The sequence below is a fragment of the Ostrinia nubilalis genome, chromosome Z (assembly GCF_963855985.1).
Source record: "Ostrinia nubilalis chromosome Z, ilOstNubi1.1, whole genome shotgun sequence".
Classification (NCBI taxonomy): Eukaryota; Metazoa; Arthropoda; class Insecta; order Lepidoptera; family Crambidae; genus Ostrinia; species Ostrinia nubilalis.
The window spans coordinates 27,627,350-27,642,036 of NC_087119.1; the positions used below are offsets into that span (position 1 = coordinate 27,627,350).

Sequence of the window (14,687 nt, forward strand, 5' to 3'; positions counted from 1 at the left end):
TTATTCAGCATCTTAAATTCGTATCCAATCCAACTAATATTATAAATGAAGTACTCTACTATAGAGATAGTATAAGACCAATGGGAAAACTTTCTCGTTTATTAAGGTGAGACAAGCACGCGATAGTCTCTGTTTTCTGATGGTTCTCATATAAATTAATTTCAATATTATAAAGCTGAAGAGTTTGTTTGTTTACTTGAACGCGCTAATCTCAGGAACTACTAAGTCCGATTTGATAAATTCTTTCAGTGAAGCCCATTTGTCGAGGAAGGCTATAGGCTCTATATCATAACGCTAAGACTAACAGGAGCGGAGCACCAGTAAAGAATGTTTCAAAATCTGAGGATTTTTGTTCTTACCAGAGCTGCCGCTGCGTACGCTGCGTAAACGGTTAAAGTTTCGCAAAAATCATGTACGACAGGATTGTTCCCCTTTTTAAAAGTTTTCTTATGCTAACCAAATCTGTTTTAAAATAATGCATTATTTGCGAAGGTGTTTTTATAAACATGATATTATTAATACTTATCCAAATAAATGAATAATTCATCACAAGTATTTAATTTTAAACATACTTGCCCTTTACATCATTCGATTTCAATAAATATCTTAGGAGATATCGCAGTTTTAAAATAACATCGCAGAAAAATAATGATCAAGTACTGAGCGCGCCACTGATGGATCAAGGATCAACGCATAGCCTAAACCGCTGATCGTAGAGACCTGAAATTTGGAATGTGTGTTCTTTGTATGACGTAGGCATCTGATATGAAAGGATTTTCTAAAATTCTATCCCTAAGGAGGTGAAAAAGGGGGGCAAAGTTTGTATGGGATAACGTGATTCCTTCGTCCAACCTACTTCAAATTTTGCATAAACATTCTTTAACAGAATTACCTAATGGATGATGTGTTGCGTATTTTATTGAAATTCATCCCCTAACGATGTTAAAAAGGGGTAGAAAGTTATTTTGGTGGTGCTTTGCTTGAAAGTTGATATCAATTACTCCTTACTGCATTTTTTTGACACAAGACATGATTGAAGACTCAATGTCAGATTGCAAGTTTATACATTGCATCCCAATGTAATCGAGGTAACTAATGCTAACTGGTTGTTATCGAGGCGTCTGTACTTTTTATTCCTAGGATTCCCCTAATACCATGAAATTACCCCTTAGAATATAAGAGAGTGCAGATTCCCATCAACGTCTGCTTCGCAATGACCATAAACAAAGATCTTGAGTCATACTCTATTGGCCTCCGCTTAACCTCGGAGCGGGTGCCCGCTGCGTGTGCCCGCTGCGTGCGCCCGCCTATGAATGTTTAGTAATGTATGACGGCCATGGCTAACGAACGCGCGCGGGCGCCCCGGTAGGCCCATAAGGTAGCGGGAGTAAGTAGACTTGAGGAAAAGCTGTTTCTCCCACGGCCAGTTGTATGTGGCATGCTGGAAGCTTGGTGATTCTAGCACCCGTAGGAAAACAAAGAAATACTGCGGTAGGTGCAGTTTTCGATTTCGTTGTAAACTATTCAAACATTAACATAACGTTACAAACCATGTAAAATAAAAATCCTATGAGAATGTTTTCGACATCTACGCGGATGAATTCGCGGGCGGCCGCTAGTTTTTGATATTGCGTTAACTCCCTGTGTTTAATGATCTGACACCTACATCTACATTTACCTAAATGATGATTTTTTTTATGCATGACAAGAATGTAATCCTTTTGATGCTGACGAAACATTAGTAATTCCCGAATAATTAGGGCGGTCATCTTATTCCTATCACGTGTCCTAACAAGTGTACCTGAGGCTTTACAAATATCAAAAGCAGCTCGTGGCATTGGTGGCGGTTCTATCGACTTTATGTACCAAGTTTACAATGACTATAACAATTGCAGCTACGAATACTAAACGCGGACGAGGCACTCCGCCATTGCAAATATCGCGCGCACAGCTGCTCCCGCGCCTCCCTCGGCCTACTTGCCTAGTTCCACCTACCGCCGACTGTAACCTCATGTTCACGTACTGTTAGCATAAATAAACGTAGGCCATTTGTGATTAAACTTACATTCCATGTTTAGGGTGACTAATTGGAACAATGGCTATGCTGACTGTGCTGCAGGTCATGCGAACTAATTTGCAATTGCAAAAATCGTCCCACATCACTTTCGAAGCGCCATTACCGAGGAACAATGGCATTCTTCGTGCAGCGCGCCTCGCGGCTCCTCGAGCACGAACGTGTCGGACGGTGCACACAAGCTTTCGTTCAATCTCTGTGTCTTGTCTGCGTGTCGCGTTCGGTCTTGAGCTTCGCGTTTGATCTCGCTCCTAGTCTTGCCGATTTTCTTCGTCTCGTCTGCTACAGTGCGCCGCCAAGTTTGCTTGGGGCAAACACGTTTGCGTTTTCCTTAGTGGTTCCTATCCAGAGCCTGCTTGAGGATTTGATCGGGATCCCTTCAGAGAGTGTGGCCGATCCACTTCCACCTGCGGCGCTTGATCTGCTGGTCGATCGGAATTTCGTGGCAGCGTTCCAATAACTCGTCGTTGCAATGGAGCGAACAAAATAAAATCCTGGTTTGAGCATGTAGGTTCATGGGTTTGAGCAAAGAAAAGACAAAAAGGTAATTTTGGATGGCTTGTAGGCCATCCAAAATTACCTTTTTGTCTTTTATAAGAACATTAATAAAAGATACTGAAAGCAGAAATACGCAAAAATCCGGGAAAGTAAAGTCAATTTGCACAGAGTTCGCAATAAATAAAACATTTAAAAATTCCTATTAATACATATTTTTGCTATTTATTAGCAATTTGTATTGCACAAATTACTAATAGTCCCGTTAGCCTCTCGTGTTAAGCTAAATAAGCTTGTGCTACGAGTGGACTCACCACAAAAATACTCGTAGTCGGTGTAAGTTATATTTCCTACATCTGACTGGAAATTAAATCAAAGAAATAAATGGATAGATGCTATAAAAAGGAATAAGTGAGCGAATTAACCTTTAAATATTTTTATTTGCGCTATATTTTATGTGATATTTATTATTGTCATTATTGTTTTAAGTGTTGATGGGTCGCCATGGTATCCCAAACCTGACGACACAATTTTTAGTAAACATTTTATGGGAAACCAAAAATCTGACGAGGAAGAAAGTCCGAGTTGTGCTCCCACAATATTCCCTGAAATATATCGAAAGAGGAAGGTTAATAACACAGGTCCTAGCTAGATATACACGCTTGATAAACGAAGTCCCAGATACCACGTCAAGTCAAGTAATAAATTGAAGAAGGAAGTGTATTAAATCAAACTCAACCTCTTGTGGTCGATGTCATTTGCATTTGGAGGTAGGAAGCCATAGTTCCTCTGTACTTGAAGTTCCACCTTCAGCCTGATCATCAGTTTCCACCAGGTGTGATGAAGGGCAAAAACTACCTCGTTGAAAATAAAAACATGTTCTGTTCAGTTATTGTCTATAAATGTAAACTCTGTTTCTAAGTTCCGACTTACCACTTTAGTGGAGCGATTACAGGAAATAGTGCCCCTTTAAGTACATGTTTTTTGTATTATTATGAATGTTCAGGAAACTGCGCAGTTTTTAAAATGGTTTTAGGCCTATGGAAGTTCTTTTTTTTATTTAAACTTTTAAGTTGAAAATTCAATAGTGTTCTGCTAAAAGCATAATAATTATTTAAGTGTGTTTCTAGCAAAAAAATTGTATCTTGTATCAAAGATAGGAAGGTGATTATTTTTTTCAAACATCTGAAATATTCATAACGAATCAGTAAAAAAAAGAAATCTGAGAAAAGTCAACACATAAAAAGATAAAAAACATGTAAAGCCTCGTTCGTTCGTTTCAGCCGAATGACGTCCACTGCTGGACAAAGGCCTCCTTCAAGGTTTTCCACAATGAACGGTCCTGCGCTGCCCGCATCCAGGCTCTTCCCGCGACCTTCACCAGATCGTCGGTCCACCTAGTAGGAGGCCTGCCCACGCTACGTCTTCCAGCCCGTGGTCGCCACTCGAGAACTTTTCTGCCCCAACGGCCATCGTCTCTACGAGCTATGTGCCCCGCCCACTGCCACTTGATTTTAGTAATTCTGCGAGCTATGTCGGTCACTTTGGTTCTCCTGCGGATCTCCTCATTTCTGATTTGATCACGCAGGGAAACTCCGAGCATAGCCCGCTCCATCGCCCTTTGGGTGACCTTGAGCCTTCTTATGAGGCCCGTAGTAAGCGACCACGTTTCAGATTTCCTACAAGGTCATATTAAAAAAAAAATCACAAAATTAACGATAACTTCTAAACTACGAAAAATCTTAGAACATATATGGGAGTGAAATCGATAGGTCTAGTCCTCACCTATCACCCTGTATACAAACCATTGGAAGAGATGTACCAGGGCACAATAGGATCGGCATAAATGATGGCTAACTACTGCTGGTGGATGCAACGCGATTGTTCCACTACACCTCATTGACGAAAGTATTTCTAAACGTTGATTTTGATGTAATTTTGTATTTTCTGTACACGTCAAAATCACTAGTATCAAAATCTAGAAAACCACACGTAGGAAATCAACAGTTTTGCCACAGAATAATGTTGAACCAGTGTAATGCATAAGGGCAAGTGTTGTACCTATGGCTTTACCTCTCGGTTATTTTTCGGGGCCTAGACTGGCCGCTGACTTGCCATGTCACAACATGGAGTGATTTATAAAGAGTGTCTCAAAATTAAAGCACGATTTTAATTTGCCACCATTAAGCAATAATGTGTTGACAACCCTAAAAATAAAACTAAGGTCCCTCGCCCACCCACGGTGACTTTTTGTAGTGATGCTGTCGCGCGTTAGTCGCATTTGCATCGCGCTACAGAAGTGATGCCAACGCGCAACTGCATCGCGACTTTATCGATGCAAACGCGCGACCGTGTCGGACGACATCAGGTAGAGAACGGAGGGAGGGTTACTGAATCGCGTTTGCATCGCGACAGTATCACGTTTGCATCACGACTGACTCGTGTTTATGTGAGCGAGGGCACACAGTTAGAGACCGCATTGCAACTGAATTGATGCGAACGCGCAACAGAACCGCTACTGCATCGCTACAAAAATTCGCCGTGGGCGAGGGGCCTAATCGACAGCTGATAGTTTAGGGTTAGTAAAAATGTAGCGTTACACGATAAAACATCGTCAAACGCTTCACGAACATTTGCTGAAATTAAATTGAATAATTTTAGTTTCAAAAATAAGGTTTTCGGACTTTTAATGGAAACTGTTGTTTCGTCTTTGTTAGCGCGTGAACTTTACCATGATATCGAATTGCACATCAGCTGGAGCGAAAATGGAGAGGGTCGCGCGCGGCTGCAGATGAAACGCAAATGAATTGGAGACATTACCAAATTAACGTAATCGGGGCCCTGAACGAAATTCAGTTCCATAAGATTCTCAACAACTGTTTCCGGTTCATGTTTTCGCAAATGACCACATTTCCTCATACCAGTCCTAAGCTCTAATGGTTACTTACTTACCTGTCCCTCTTCGGCGAAAACTTACGAGTAGAATCCTTAAACTTTTTTCAGTCTTAAACAATCTTAATTCTCCTTCTTACCTGGAAATCTCAATCTCAATATAGTTTCACTCCTCGATTCGACTCACTCGCGTCTACTACGTACCTCTAATACGCTTCTTCTTTCCACTCCTTCTCATCGTACTGGATTGTGTATCGTATCATCGTACTGTGAATTCAAATATCAGTGTGAGTTTAATTAAATTTGTTGTTTGCATCAACTTTCGTTGGGCGACCTATACATACTTAGCATGCCGTATTCCACTTCACTTAGAGTGGAGTGAATTATACTTAGTTTACGATTAGATTGTCTTTATAGTTATTGTAATTTCATTTTGGATTCCGTACCCAAAGGGTTGAGATATGCCCCGCGGGTAGTGTTGTGTACTTGTGTAGCAGCACCAGCGAGCGCTGGCAGAGAGTGAGCGTGTGCGTCGTTGCAGGACGAGACGGGGCGCCTGATGCGGCGCAACATCGTGCGCTACATGATCCTGGCCTACGTCATCACGCTGCAGCGCGTGTCCCTGCGCGTCAAGCGCCGCTTCCCCACGTGGCAGCACGTCGTCGACTCCGGTCAGTACTGCGACGCACGACCCTTGTTCAGTGCTTTCCGACCAAATCCTTGCCATACGAGCTACGAGTATGTCATCTCACTTCGCTGCTCACATACTACATAAACACAACGCAGCCGTCACACACAATACTTAACTATCCACTTTTTGTTGGACATGTGTGCGCTTTACACATTATGTTTACTGAAGTCGTAAAATACTCACTGGCACTACCTATAAAATAATCTTTTGTGTGCCACACAGTCTCTGTTACCTTCATTTTTCATACATTCGTAGTCACGTACAAGTTTTTATGTTTTAAAACCAATAAATCATTGCGAAATAAATATGAAACTTGTGAAAAACTTGTATGAAGAAGCAGTTGTAACGTTGCAGGTCTGATGCTGGAAAGCGAGCGCAAAGTGTTCGAGAAAATGGACGGCAAGAGCCCGATGTCGAAGTACTGGATGCCGTTGGTGTGGGCCACCAACATCATAAACCGCGCGCGCAAGGAGGGCCTCATCTCCAGCGACCACATCGTGCAGACGCTGCTCGTGGAGCTCTCCGACATCCGGCGCCGCCTGGGCGCGCTCATCGGCTACGACACCGTCTGCGTGCCGCTGGTCTACACGCAGGTCAGTCCAGCTCTCGTTGTTACGACGCGCCTCTCCTGAGCCGCTGGACAGTAATGTGGTTGTTGACGCGGCAGGTGGTGACGCTGGCGCTGTACACGTACTTCGTGGCGGCGCTGATGGGCCGGCAGCTGGTGCCCGCGGCGCCGGGCAGCACCTCCAAGTACGAGCCCGACGTCTACTTCCCGCTCTTCACGGCCCTCCAGGTGGGTGCCAATTTAAAATGCGCCAAATCCTACTAATATTATAAACTAGCGGCCGCCCGCGAACTTCGTACGCGTGGACCTCGTTTTACCCCCGTTAGATATCATGTTGATATATAAAGCCTGAACAAAACAGTAGTTTGTCCAGCGCTGTAGATTTTAACCAATGACGATAGATGGCGCTTTTTAGACGTCTTATTTATTTATTAGAATTTATTTGTCACATATCGTCATAAATTATATTAACACTGTAAAGTTTTAACAAAATACGTTCAGTAGTTTTTGCGTGAAAGAGTAACAAACATCTAGACATCCAGACATCCAAACTTTCGCCTTTATAATATTATACATATTATACATATAGTAGGATAGTAGGAAGTAGGATGCGAAAGTTTGGATGTCTGGATGTTTGTTACTCTTTCACGCAAAAACTACTGAACGGATTTTGATGAAACTTTTACTTTATTGTTTATAACCCAGATTAACATAATATAGGCTATAATTTATGATGATCTGTGACAAACTAAATTTCACGCGGGTGAAGCTGCGAGCAAAAGTTAGTATTAGATAATCGTTTCAACCACCACCACTGGTGGCAGATTTAGTGGTGGTCGTTGGGAACAAACCGCTACTGATGAGAAGGATAAGGATTTGTATGCTTTTTTTGAGCGTAGGCGTAGCATCTTAAGGTTTGGTGCGTTTTCGGTGCTTCGCGACGCGCGCCCCCTACAGTTTTATAAATAGGTAAAATAGGCTTACCTTGGTACATTTCAACTCAAATTTTATAAATAGGTATTCTTAGGTAGTTTGTGAGTTTCTTTGTAGGAAATAAACTCTCCAACTAATATTCTAGAGTGAAATCTTTCTGTCACCTTCACGCGAGTGAAGTCGTGAGCAAAAGCTTCCTCATTGCATGTGACATGTTAAATGATCCCCGATTGATTGTGCCCGGCAGTTCTGCTTCTACGTGGGGTGGCTGAAGGTGGCCGAGGTGCTCATCAACCCCTTCGGCGAGGACGACGACGACATCGAGCTCAACTGGCTCATCGACCGACACATTAAGGTACTTGCTCACGACACACGATCCTAAGCAGGCCTGTGGGCCTGGCGCGGATCGCTATTTCCTTCGCACCGTCGTAAAACATCTAAAATTAAATGGATGGTATTTAAACTAAACTAACTAACTACTAAACTAGGCGCACTGAAATACTAAATGAGCGAAAGACTGAGGGCGAATAGAGTTATTGAAAACGGTGACTTGACAATATGAATTTGAGTACGGGACTACGGGTTAATCAGAACGATCGCCTATACAGGCTGTCCCAAAAAGTAGCGTCAAGGCAAAGCCCAGAGGTAGAGCATCACTAAAGCCCGGTCCGTGAGCACGTAGAATTTTGTCCAATGACCCCTAGCTAACCATCCTTATTGCTCAAGCGTAATTATATTGCTGTCGCGACTGTGCGACTGCCACCCGCAGTGAGTGTGCGAGCGCGACAGCAACATAATTACGCGCGAGCGATAAGGATGGGTAGCTTGGGGTCATTGGACAAAATTCTACGTGCTCACGGACCAGACTTTACCCGAATCACAACGGCTTTTGTGATAGTTTTCGAGTTATGGTTTTTTACAACATACAGGATTTTTTACGTTTTTAATTTACAATAGTGTTATGGATGTAAATACTTTGAATCAGCTAGTTCTAGTATTCATCTAATAATAATAAAAAAAACAGGCCTGTAGATCTTAACTCTTAGCGCCACAGGGACCAAAAAGGTACCTAGGGTTGGTTTTAGGGTTCCGTACCTCAAAAGGAAAAAACGTAACCCTTAAAGGATCACTTTGTTGTCAGTCTGTCAAAACCCTTTTTCTCAGGAACGCGTGGAGGTATTCAATCTAGAAGCTGTGAAAAAATCGCAACGCAATCAAAATTATGTCGCAAATTTTCGCAATTTTCGATACTTGCAAGAGAACCAAAACCTACAGGGTACTTCCCGTGAACTCAGAATCTTGAAATTTAGTACGCAGAAACGTCTTATAGCACAGATTAATGAAAAATTGCGAAACCCGTACCTACATTTTGTTACATCATAAAATAAAAAATATTTTTAATAACTTTAAACTTAACTTACTATCACTTTCCTCATGAAAGCGTAGAGGTACTTAAATTTAAATTCACACAAAATAATACTCAGGTCTTTGTTACCTTTAAGCTGTAACAAAATCAAAGTTATATACTTTACAGGTTTTTGCGGAACCCTCGGTGCGTGAGTCCGACTCGCACTTGGCCGGTTTTTTTATATACTATTATGCATATTTTTTTAGCACGAAAAAATTTTACTACATATTTTTAGACCCACTGATCTCATTACAATTGGGCCCACAAAACCCGCTCTCCAAACTTGATCCAATCCCGAGTGCGCTGACGAGGTTTGTAAGTCGCAAGTAGCCGCCACCTTTCGTATCATTCCTCCTTCTTTTTTGTGCACTTACACATTGAGTGATCTGAGAAGCAAAAGCTATTTTTTATAAAAAATTGCCATTATTATGGTCACCGTCGTTCGCAGGCGGCATACATGATCGTGGACGAGATGCACGAGGAGCACCCCGAGCTGCTGAAGGACCAGTACTGGGAGGAGGTGGTGCCCAAGGAGCTGCCCTACACCGTGGCCTCCGAGCACTACCGCCGCCACGAGCCGCCCTGCTCCGCCGACCACTACAAGGTCAAGGCCGAGGACGCGCTCTACGCCAACGTGCACCCGCCGCGCAAGAGCCACGACGACACCTACGCCGACTACGTCAGTACCCGCCCCTACTCTCACACACGCCACCCAACACACACGCGCCACCCAACACACACGCGCCACCCAACACACACGCGCCACCCAACACACACGCGCCACCCAACACACACGCGCCACCCAACACACACGCGCCACCCAACACACACGCGCCACCCAACACACACGCGCCACCCAACGCTTGCCGCACTCGCACGACACCACCCGTGCTGCGTGCTGTGACATGCCACTAGATCCCAGAATTTGAAATAGCCCGAACATTTGCTCATCTGATAGAAGTTTCAAAAGTCAATAACTTGCATCCTGTGTAGGTACTGTGCTCGAAATTGTTCATAGTACAGCTGAATGGGTTCGAACAACTCAGCGTTGGACTTAGGACTTTTTTGTAGTTTATTTATTAGTTAGGTACCTAACTATGTATGTACATTTAACATTTGTGCTTATTTTACCTATTTCTGAAAAAATTCGAGAGCTTATTGTTTATACTTACCTAGAACGAATTTGTCCCACTAGCACACTGCATGAGTGTTTATATTTAACTCACTAATTACAAAGAGCCTTCCGAATAAAACAACCTAACGACTAACCTTTTCCCGTGCTTTCAGGAGAGTGTAGATACACCATTGGTAGAACGACGAAAAAACTGGTTTCAGAGACAGATATCAAGAATGGGGTCAGTTCGGTCCGCGTCCACGGCGTACTCGTCGGGGGGGCTGTTCGGGCGCCACCGGCACAACTCCGTGGTGTACTCCAGCCCCGAGGCCGGCCAGCCCGCGCCCGCGCCCGCGCCCGCGCACAAGATGTCGCTGTACGAGCGCCTCGTGGGCCGCCGCTCCGGCCGCTCCCAGCCGCGCGCGCCCTCCCGCCACGGTGCGTACCCTCCCCGCCTCCCCGCCCCCGCCCAGCCCCCGCCACGTGCGACCCGCCCGCGCTCACCGCCCGCTCGCTTGTTCCAGGCCCCAAGAGCAACGGCGCGGCGGTGCCCATCACGCTGCGCAACCGGCCGCGCATCCCCACGCCCGACGTCACCAAGGAGGTGATGGACCGCGAGAACCGCCTCGCCATGGGCATGCAGAACATGGGCGTCATCATGGCGCAGAGCTACCAGAACGAGGTGCCGGTGCTGGGCGCGCTCGTGCTGTCGCCCATCCAGGAGCTGGACGGCGGCTCCGTGAACAACACGCTGCACGCCGGCCAGCCCGGCACCGCGGCGCTGGCGCAGGCCGTGCTGGCGCCGGGCGTGCTGGGCGGCGCGCCGGTGGCGCTGGCGCCGGTGGGCGTGACGCCGCTCGCGGCGCTGGTGGGCTCGGCGCCCGCGTCCCCGCGCGGCTCGCCCGCGCCGCCGCGCGCCACGCTCACGGAGCTGCCCGACGAGCGCGACCGCGAGAGCGACCACAGCGGGCCCGCGTCGCCCGCGCCCGCCGCGCCCGCCGCCTCGCCCGCCGCCTCGCCCGCCGCCGACTACAAGCCCGACTCCAAGCGCGGCGAGGTGTACGTGTGAGCGGTGCCGAGTGCCTTACCCAATTATGTGATCGCCAATGTTATGTTTTAATTTGACTGAAGTTGATTCTATTTAATATATAACGAATTGAATGAAAGCTTGTGAACTCGATCGGATTACCGTTAGGTTAAATAATTAAAATAAATTTAAGTAGACAGGGATCGAATTGTATAGCTTTCTATAAAGTATTTTTTTATTTTATACATGTGTTTTATTTCCCATCATTAATCTAGCTTGACAATTATTCCCAAGTTGGTAGTGTAGGCGTAGTCATGGAAGTATGGTATAGTATTTATTTATTAGGAATACCAAGGTTTATTTTATTTTATTGGTTCACCGGCAACTTATTTCCTGTAATTTCATACTACACAGTCAATGCTAGACTGTAAACTGTTTGTATACCTAACCTATTACAAAAAATAAATCGCAGATACACTCCACAACCATAAAAATAATATGGATCTTAAAATACAAAATGAGATTAAATGAGAAATACAAAATATTTTAATGCTATTTAATTTTTTTAACAAGCTTATGAATTGGCTGGTGCACCGTGCAACCCATTTGCTGTAACCACCACTGCTACACATATGAAAAACTGCTACTGCTAAATATGACATAAACTTTAACTTTAACTGCTATAAATGGTGCAACTCGGTCTAAGTACAGAATATTTTGAATTACATGTACAGGGTGGCCCAGAAGAAAGTTCACTTTTCAAAATTCAAGGAAACGAAAACTGTACATTTTTGTAGAACTTTGACTATCGCAATTTAAAGGAAATTTAGTGCAATTTATTTGAAAATTTACTTTCTTTTATAAATTTTATCGTACATGTGATTCCTTTGACGTTTACAACATTCGGTCAACATACCTACATAAAAATTTTGGAAAACTTTCGTTAGAGTTACCTCGAAATGGATTCAGGATGAATGAATGCTGCAGTTTTTGGATTATGAGAGTATACTCTGCTCATAAGGTAACCCCACAAAAAGAAGTCTGCTGGAATGAGATTAGCGCTTCTCAGAGTTAGTAAGATTTCACCCCTGCTTAATTGGTTTGTTGCATTCAAAGGATGATTTATTTTTGAGAGCGCTATACTGGTAGGCTGAAAAGCTTTTTGATTTCAAAGCTGCAAGATTCGCAAGGCTATAACCGGAGGACTTGGTTTCATCAAGATGGGGCTACGTGTCACACTTCAAATGAGAGCATTTAGATGGTAAGAGACATGTTCCCACTAAAAAATATTTTCAGGCAGGGGTGACATCTCCTGGCCCCCAGGAAGCCCTGATCTCACTCCAGAAAATTTCTTTTTGTGGTGTTACATTAAGAATAGAGTATGTACTTTTATAATCCAACAACCATGTAGCAACTAAAGCTGAGCATTCGGCAAAAAATAGGTTTCGAGGTAAGTAACTCTTAACGAACGCATTTCAAGATTTTGATGTATGTTGATCGAATGTTGTAAGCTTCAAGGAAATCTCCTGGGCGATGTAATTTAATAAATGTAAATTTAAAAATAAATTTCCTTTAAATTGCAATAGTTAAAGTTCTATAAAAATGTACAGTTTTCGTTTCCTTGAATTTTCAAAAGTGAACTTTCTTCTGGGCCACCCTGTACAAACCTGAAATTGAATTAAATTTTGTCCTTAACAATCAACTGAAGAATGCAATTTCGAAAAAGTACCCATTTATATTAAAGTGAATATTTTATTATTATTTTATTATATAATTTTTATTTATGAGCACTACACCTGTGACGTTTCAAATACAATAAGTAGGTAAACTATAGTCTTTGGTTATCCATTCATCCGTATCACCTCGCTAGGAGATGAATATTGAAAAATTCTTTCTTACTTAGTGCACCGCTAGATTTGTTAAAATAGAACCTATGTACACGTGCCTTTAGAGTCTGCTATTAACAGACTTTAAGTCAGTCAGTCATTTGTATATCGGTTTCCTTCTTATATATTATTTATTTGGATAGAAAGAAGATTAGTTACCTACTTATCTATATGAATAAAACTAACAAAGTATAATGAAAATAATGTATAAAAATGACTTGTGGAAACCGTTTAAATTAAAATACATAGCTTCCGAACAAATTCTCGTAAAGTAGGTAGGTACAGCATTTTGAGAAAGTCCAAAATGACTTTCTAAACTAAAGATGTTGCGTTGAGTGCGACCCGTGTTTCTCTATTTAATTTAATTGAAATTTAAGTAATATCTTAGATTTTCTAAATCTTGTGATACCTCGAGGAATGGTAGGTAGGTAACTACCTATCACTTGTTTTGAAAGTCATTAAGTACTACCTAAATAAAAAATGGCCATTATGGCAGTTCGGAGCGGACCCACGATACATTAAACAATGTAGGTAGTAAGAGATTTTTAAGATCCTGCGAACATTGAGTGAATGATATTCATTCGATCCATAGACAAAAACGCTTGGGTAAAAATAGGGACATAGGGTAAACCTCCTAGTGGTCAGCCCAGCTCCAGTAGGCAGCCTATAAGGACAATATTTCCTTAAAAATATTGTTTTTTTTTTTATTTGGTTACACCTTAATATATAAATATCGTCAAATCCGATACGACAGGTGGAAATAGTCCCGTACAGGGTAGGACATGGCTGAGTTGAGAGGAAATATGGCTGACTATTGGCGCTTCTGTTGAACGACTTGTCGTGCAGGGGAAAGTTAAGGGCACAAGAGCGCGCGGCAAGTCGCCCGTGCGCAGGACTGACCAGGTCAAAACCGCACTCAATGGTCCACTCGTCATCGTCACTGCAGTGCGGGAGGACTGGCGATGAATGGTGGCTTGAACAAAGATACCCCTTCCCAGCGGTTTCATAGCGCGGCTAGTCATGTAGTCGGAATAGATTGTGTGATTCTTTCAGGCAGTGCATTTTCGCATGTTAACAGCGCGATGAAACTGCTGGGAAGGGGCATCTTTGTTCAACAATAGCTTCGAAACTAATAGACGTAGACTAATAAATTTACATTCGTTTTGTAGCATAGCTCAAATACTAATAATACAATGCAAATAAAACATACCTTAACGACTTGGTTTTTCTTGTGTTGGAAAATAACTGAAAAAGAAGTGAAAAAAATCCATTCTTTTCTTACTCCCTTAAAAAGTATGAAACTATTAATAGAATAGAATTATTAATTAGAAAACAATTATTAGTAGAAGTAGAAAACAGACACACGGTTTTCTACTTCTACTAATAGATAATTTTATTGGCTATCACATGATATAAAATATTTCCTTACCTATGCTACTTGTTTTTGAAGGAAGAGGTGAAAACTAAAAATTAAAAACTTAAATCCTTGTAATTTTGCGAGAAATGGGTCAACAAGCCCCAAATTTGAAGTATTTTCATCGATAAAATTATCTTAGATTACGCCTTTAAAGTTTGATCACTACATGCCCGGACATACTA

At 42.8% G+C, this 14,687-nt stretch overlaps 1 protein-coding gene across 1 annotated transcript in view; it reads left to right on the forward strand.

The window, feature by feature from the left end:
* LOC135086468 (bestrophin-4) overlaps positions 1-11,244 on the forward strand; it is a 39,310-nt gene extending 28,066 nt beyond the window's left edge. The window contains exons 4-10 of the mRNA XM_063981194.1: positions 6,003-6,132; positions 6,507-6,745; positions 6,820-6,948; positions 7,901-8,008; positions 9,510-9,740; positions 10,349-10,613; positions 10,700-11,244. Of these exons, the coding sequence (XP_063837264.1) occupies positions 6,003-6,132; positions 6,507-6,745; positions 6,820-6,948; positions 7,901-8,008; positions 9,510-9,740; positions 10,349-10,613; positions 10,700-11,244 (1,647 nt within the window). The remainder of the gene's footprint in view (positions 1-6,002; positions 6,133-6,506; positions 6,746-6,819; positions 6,949-7,900; positions 8,009-9,509; positions 9,741-10,348; positions 10,614-10,699) is intronic.
* Positions 11,245-14,687: the final 3,443 nt, after the last annotated feature.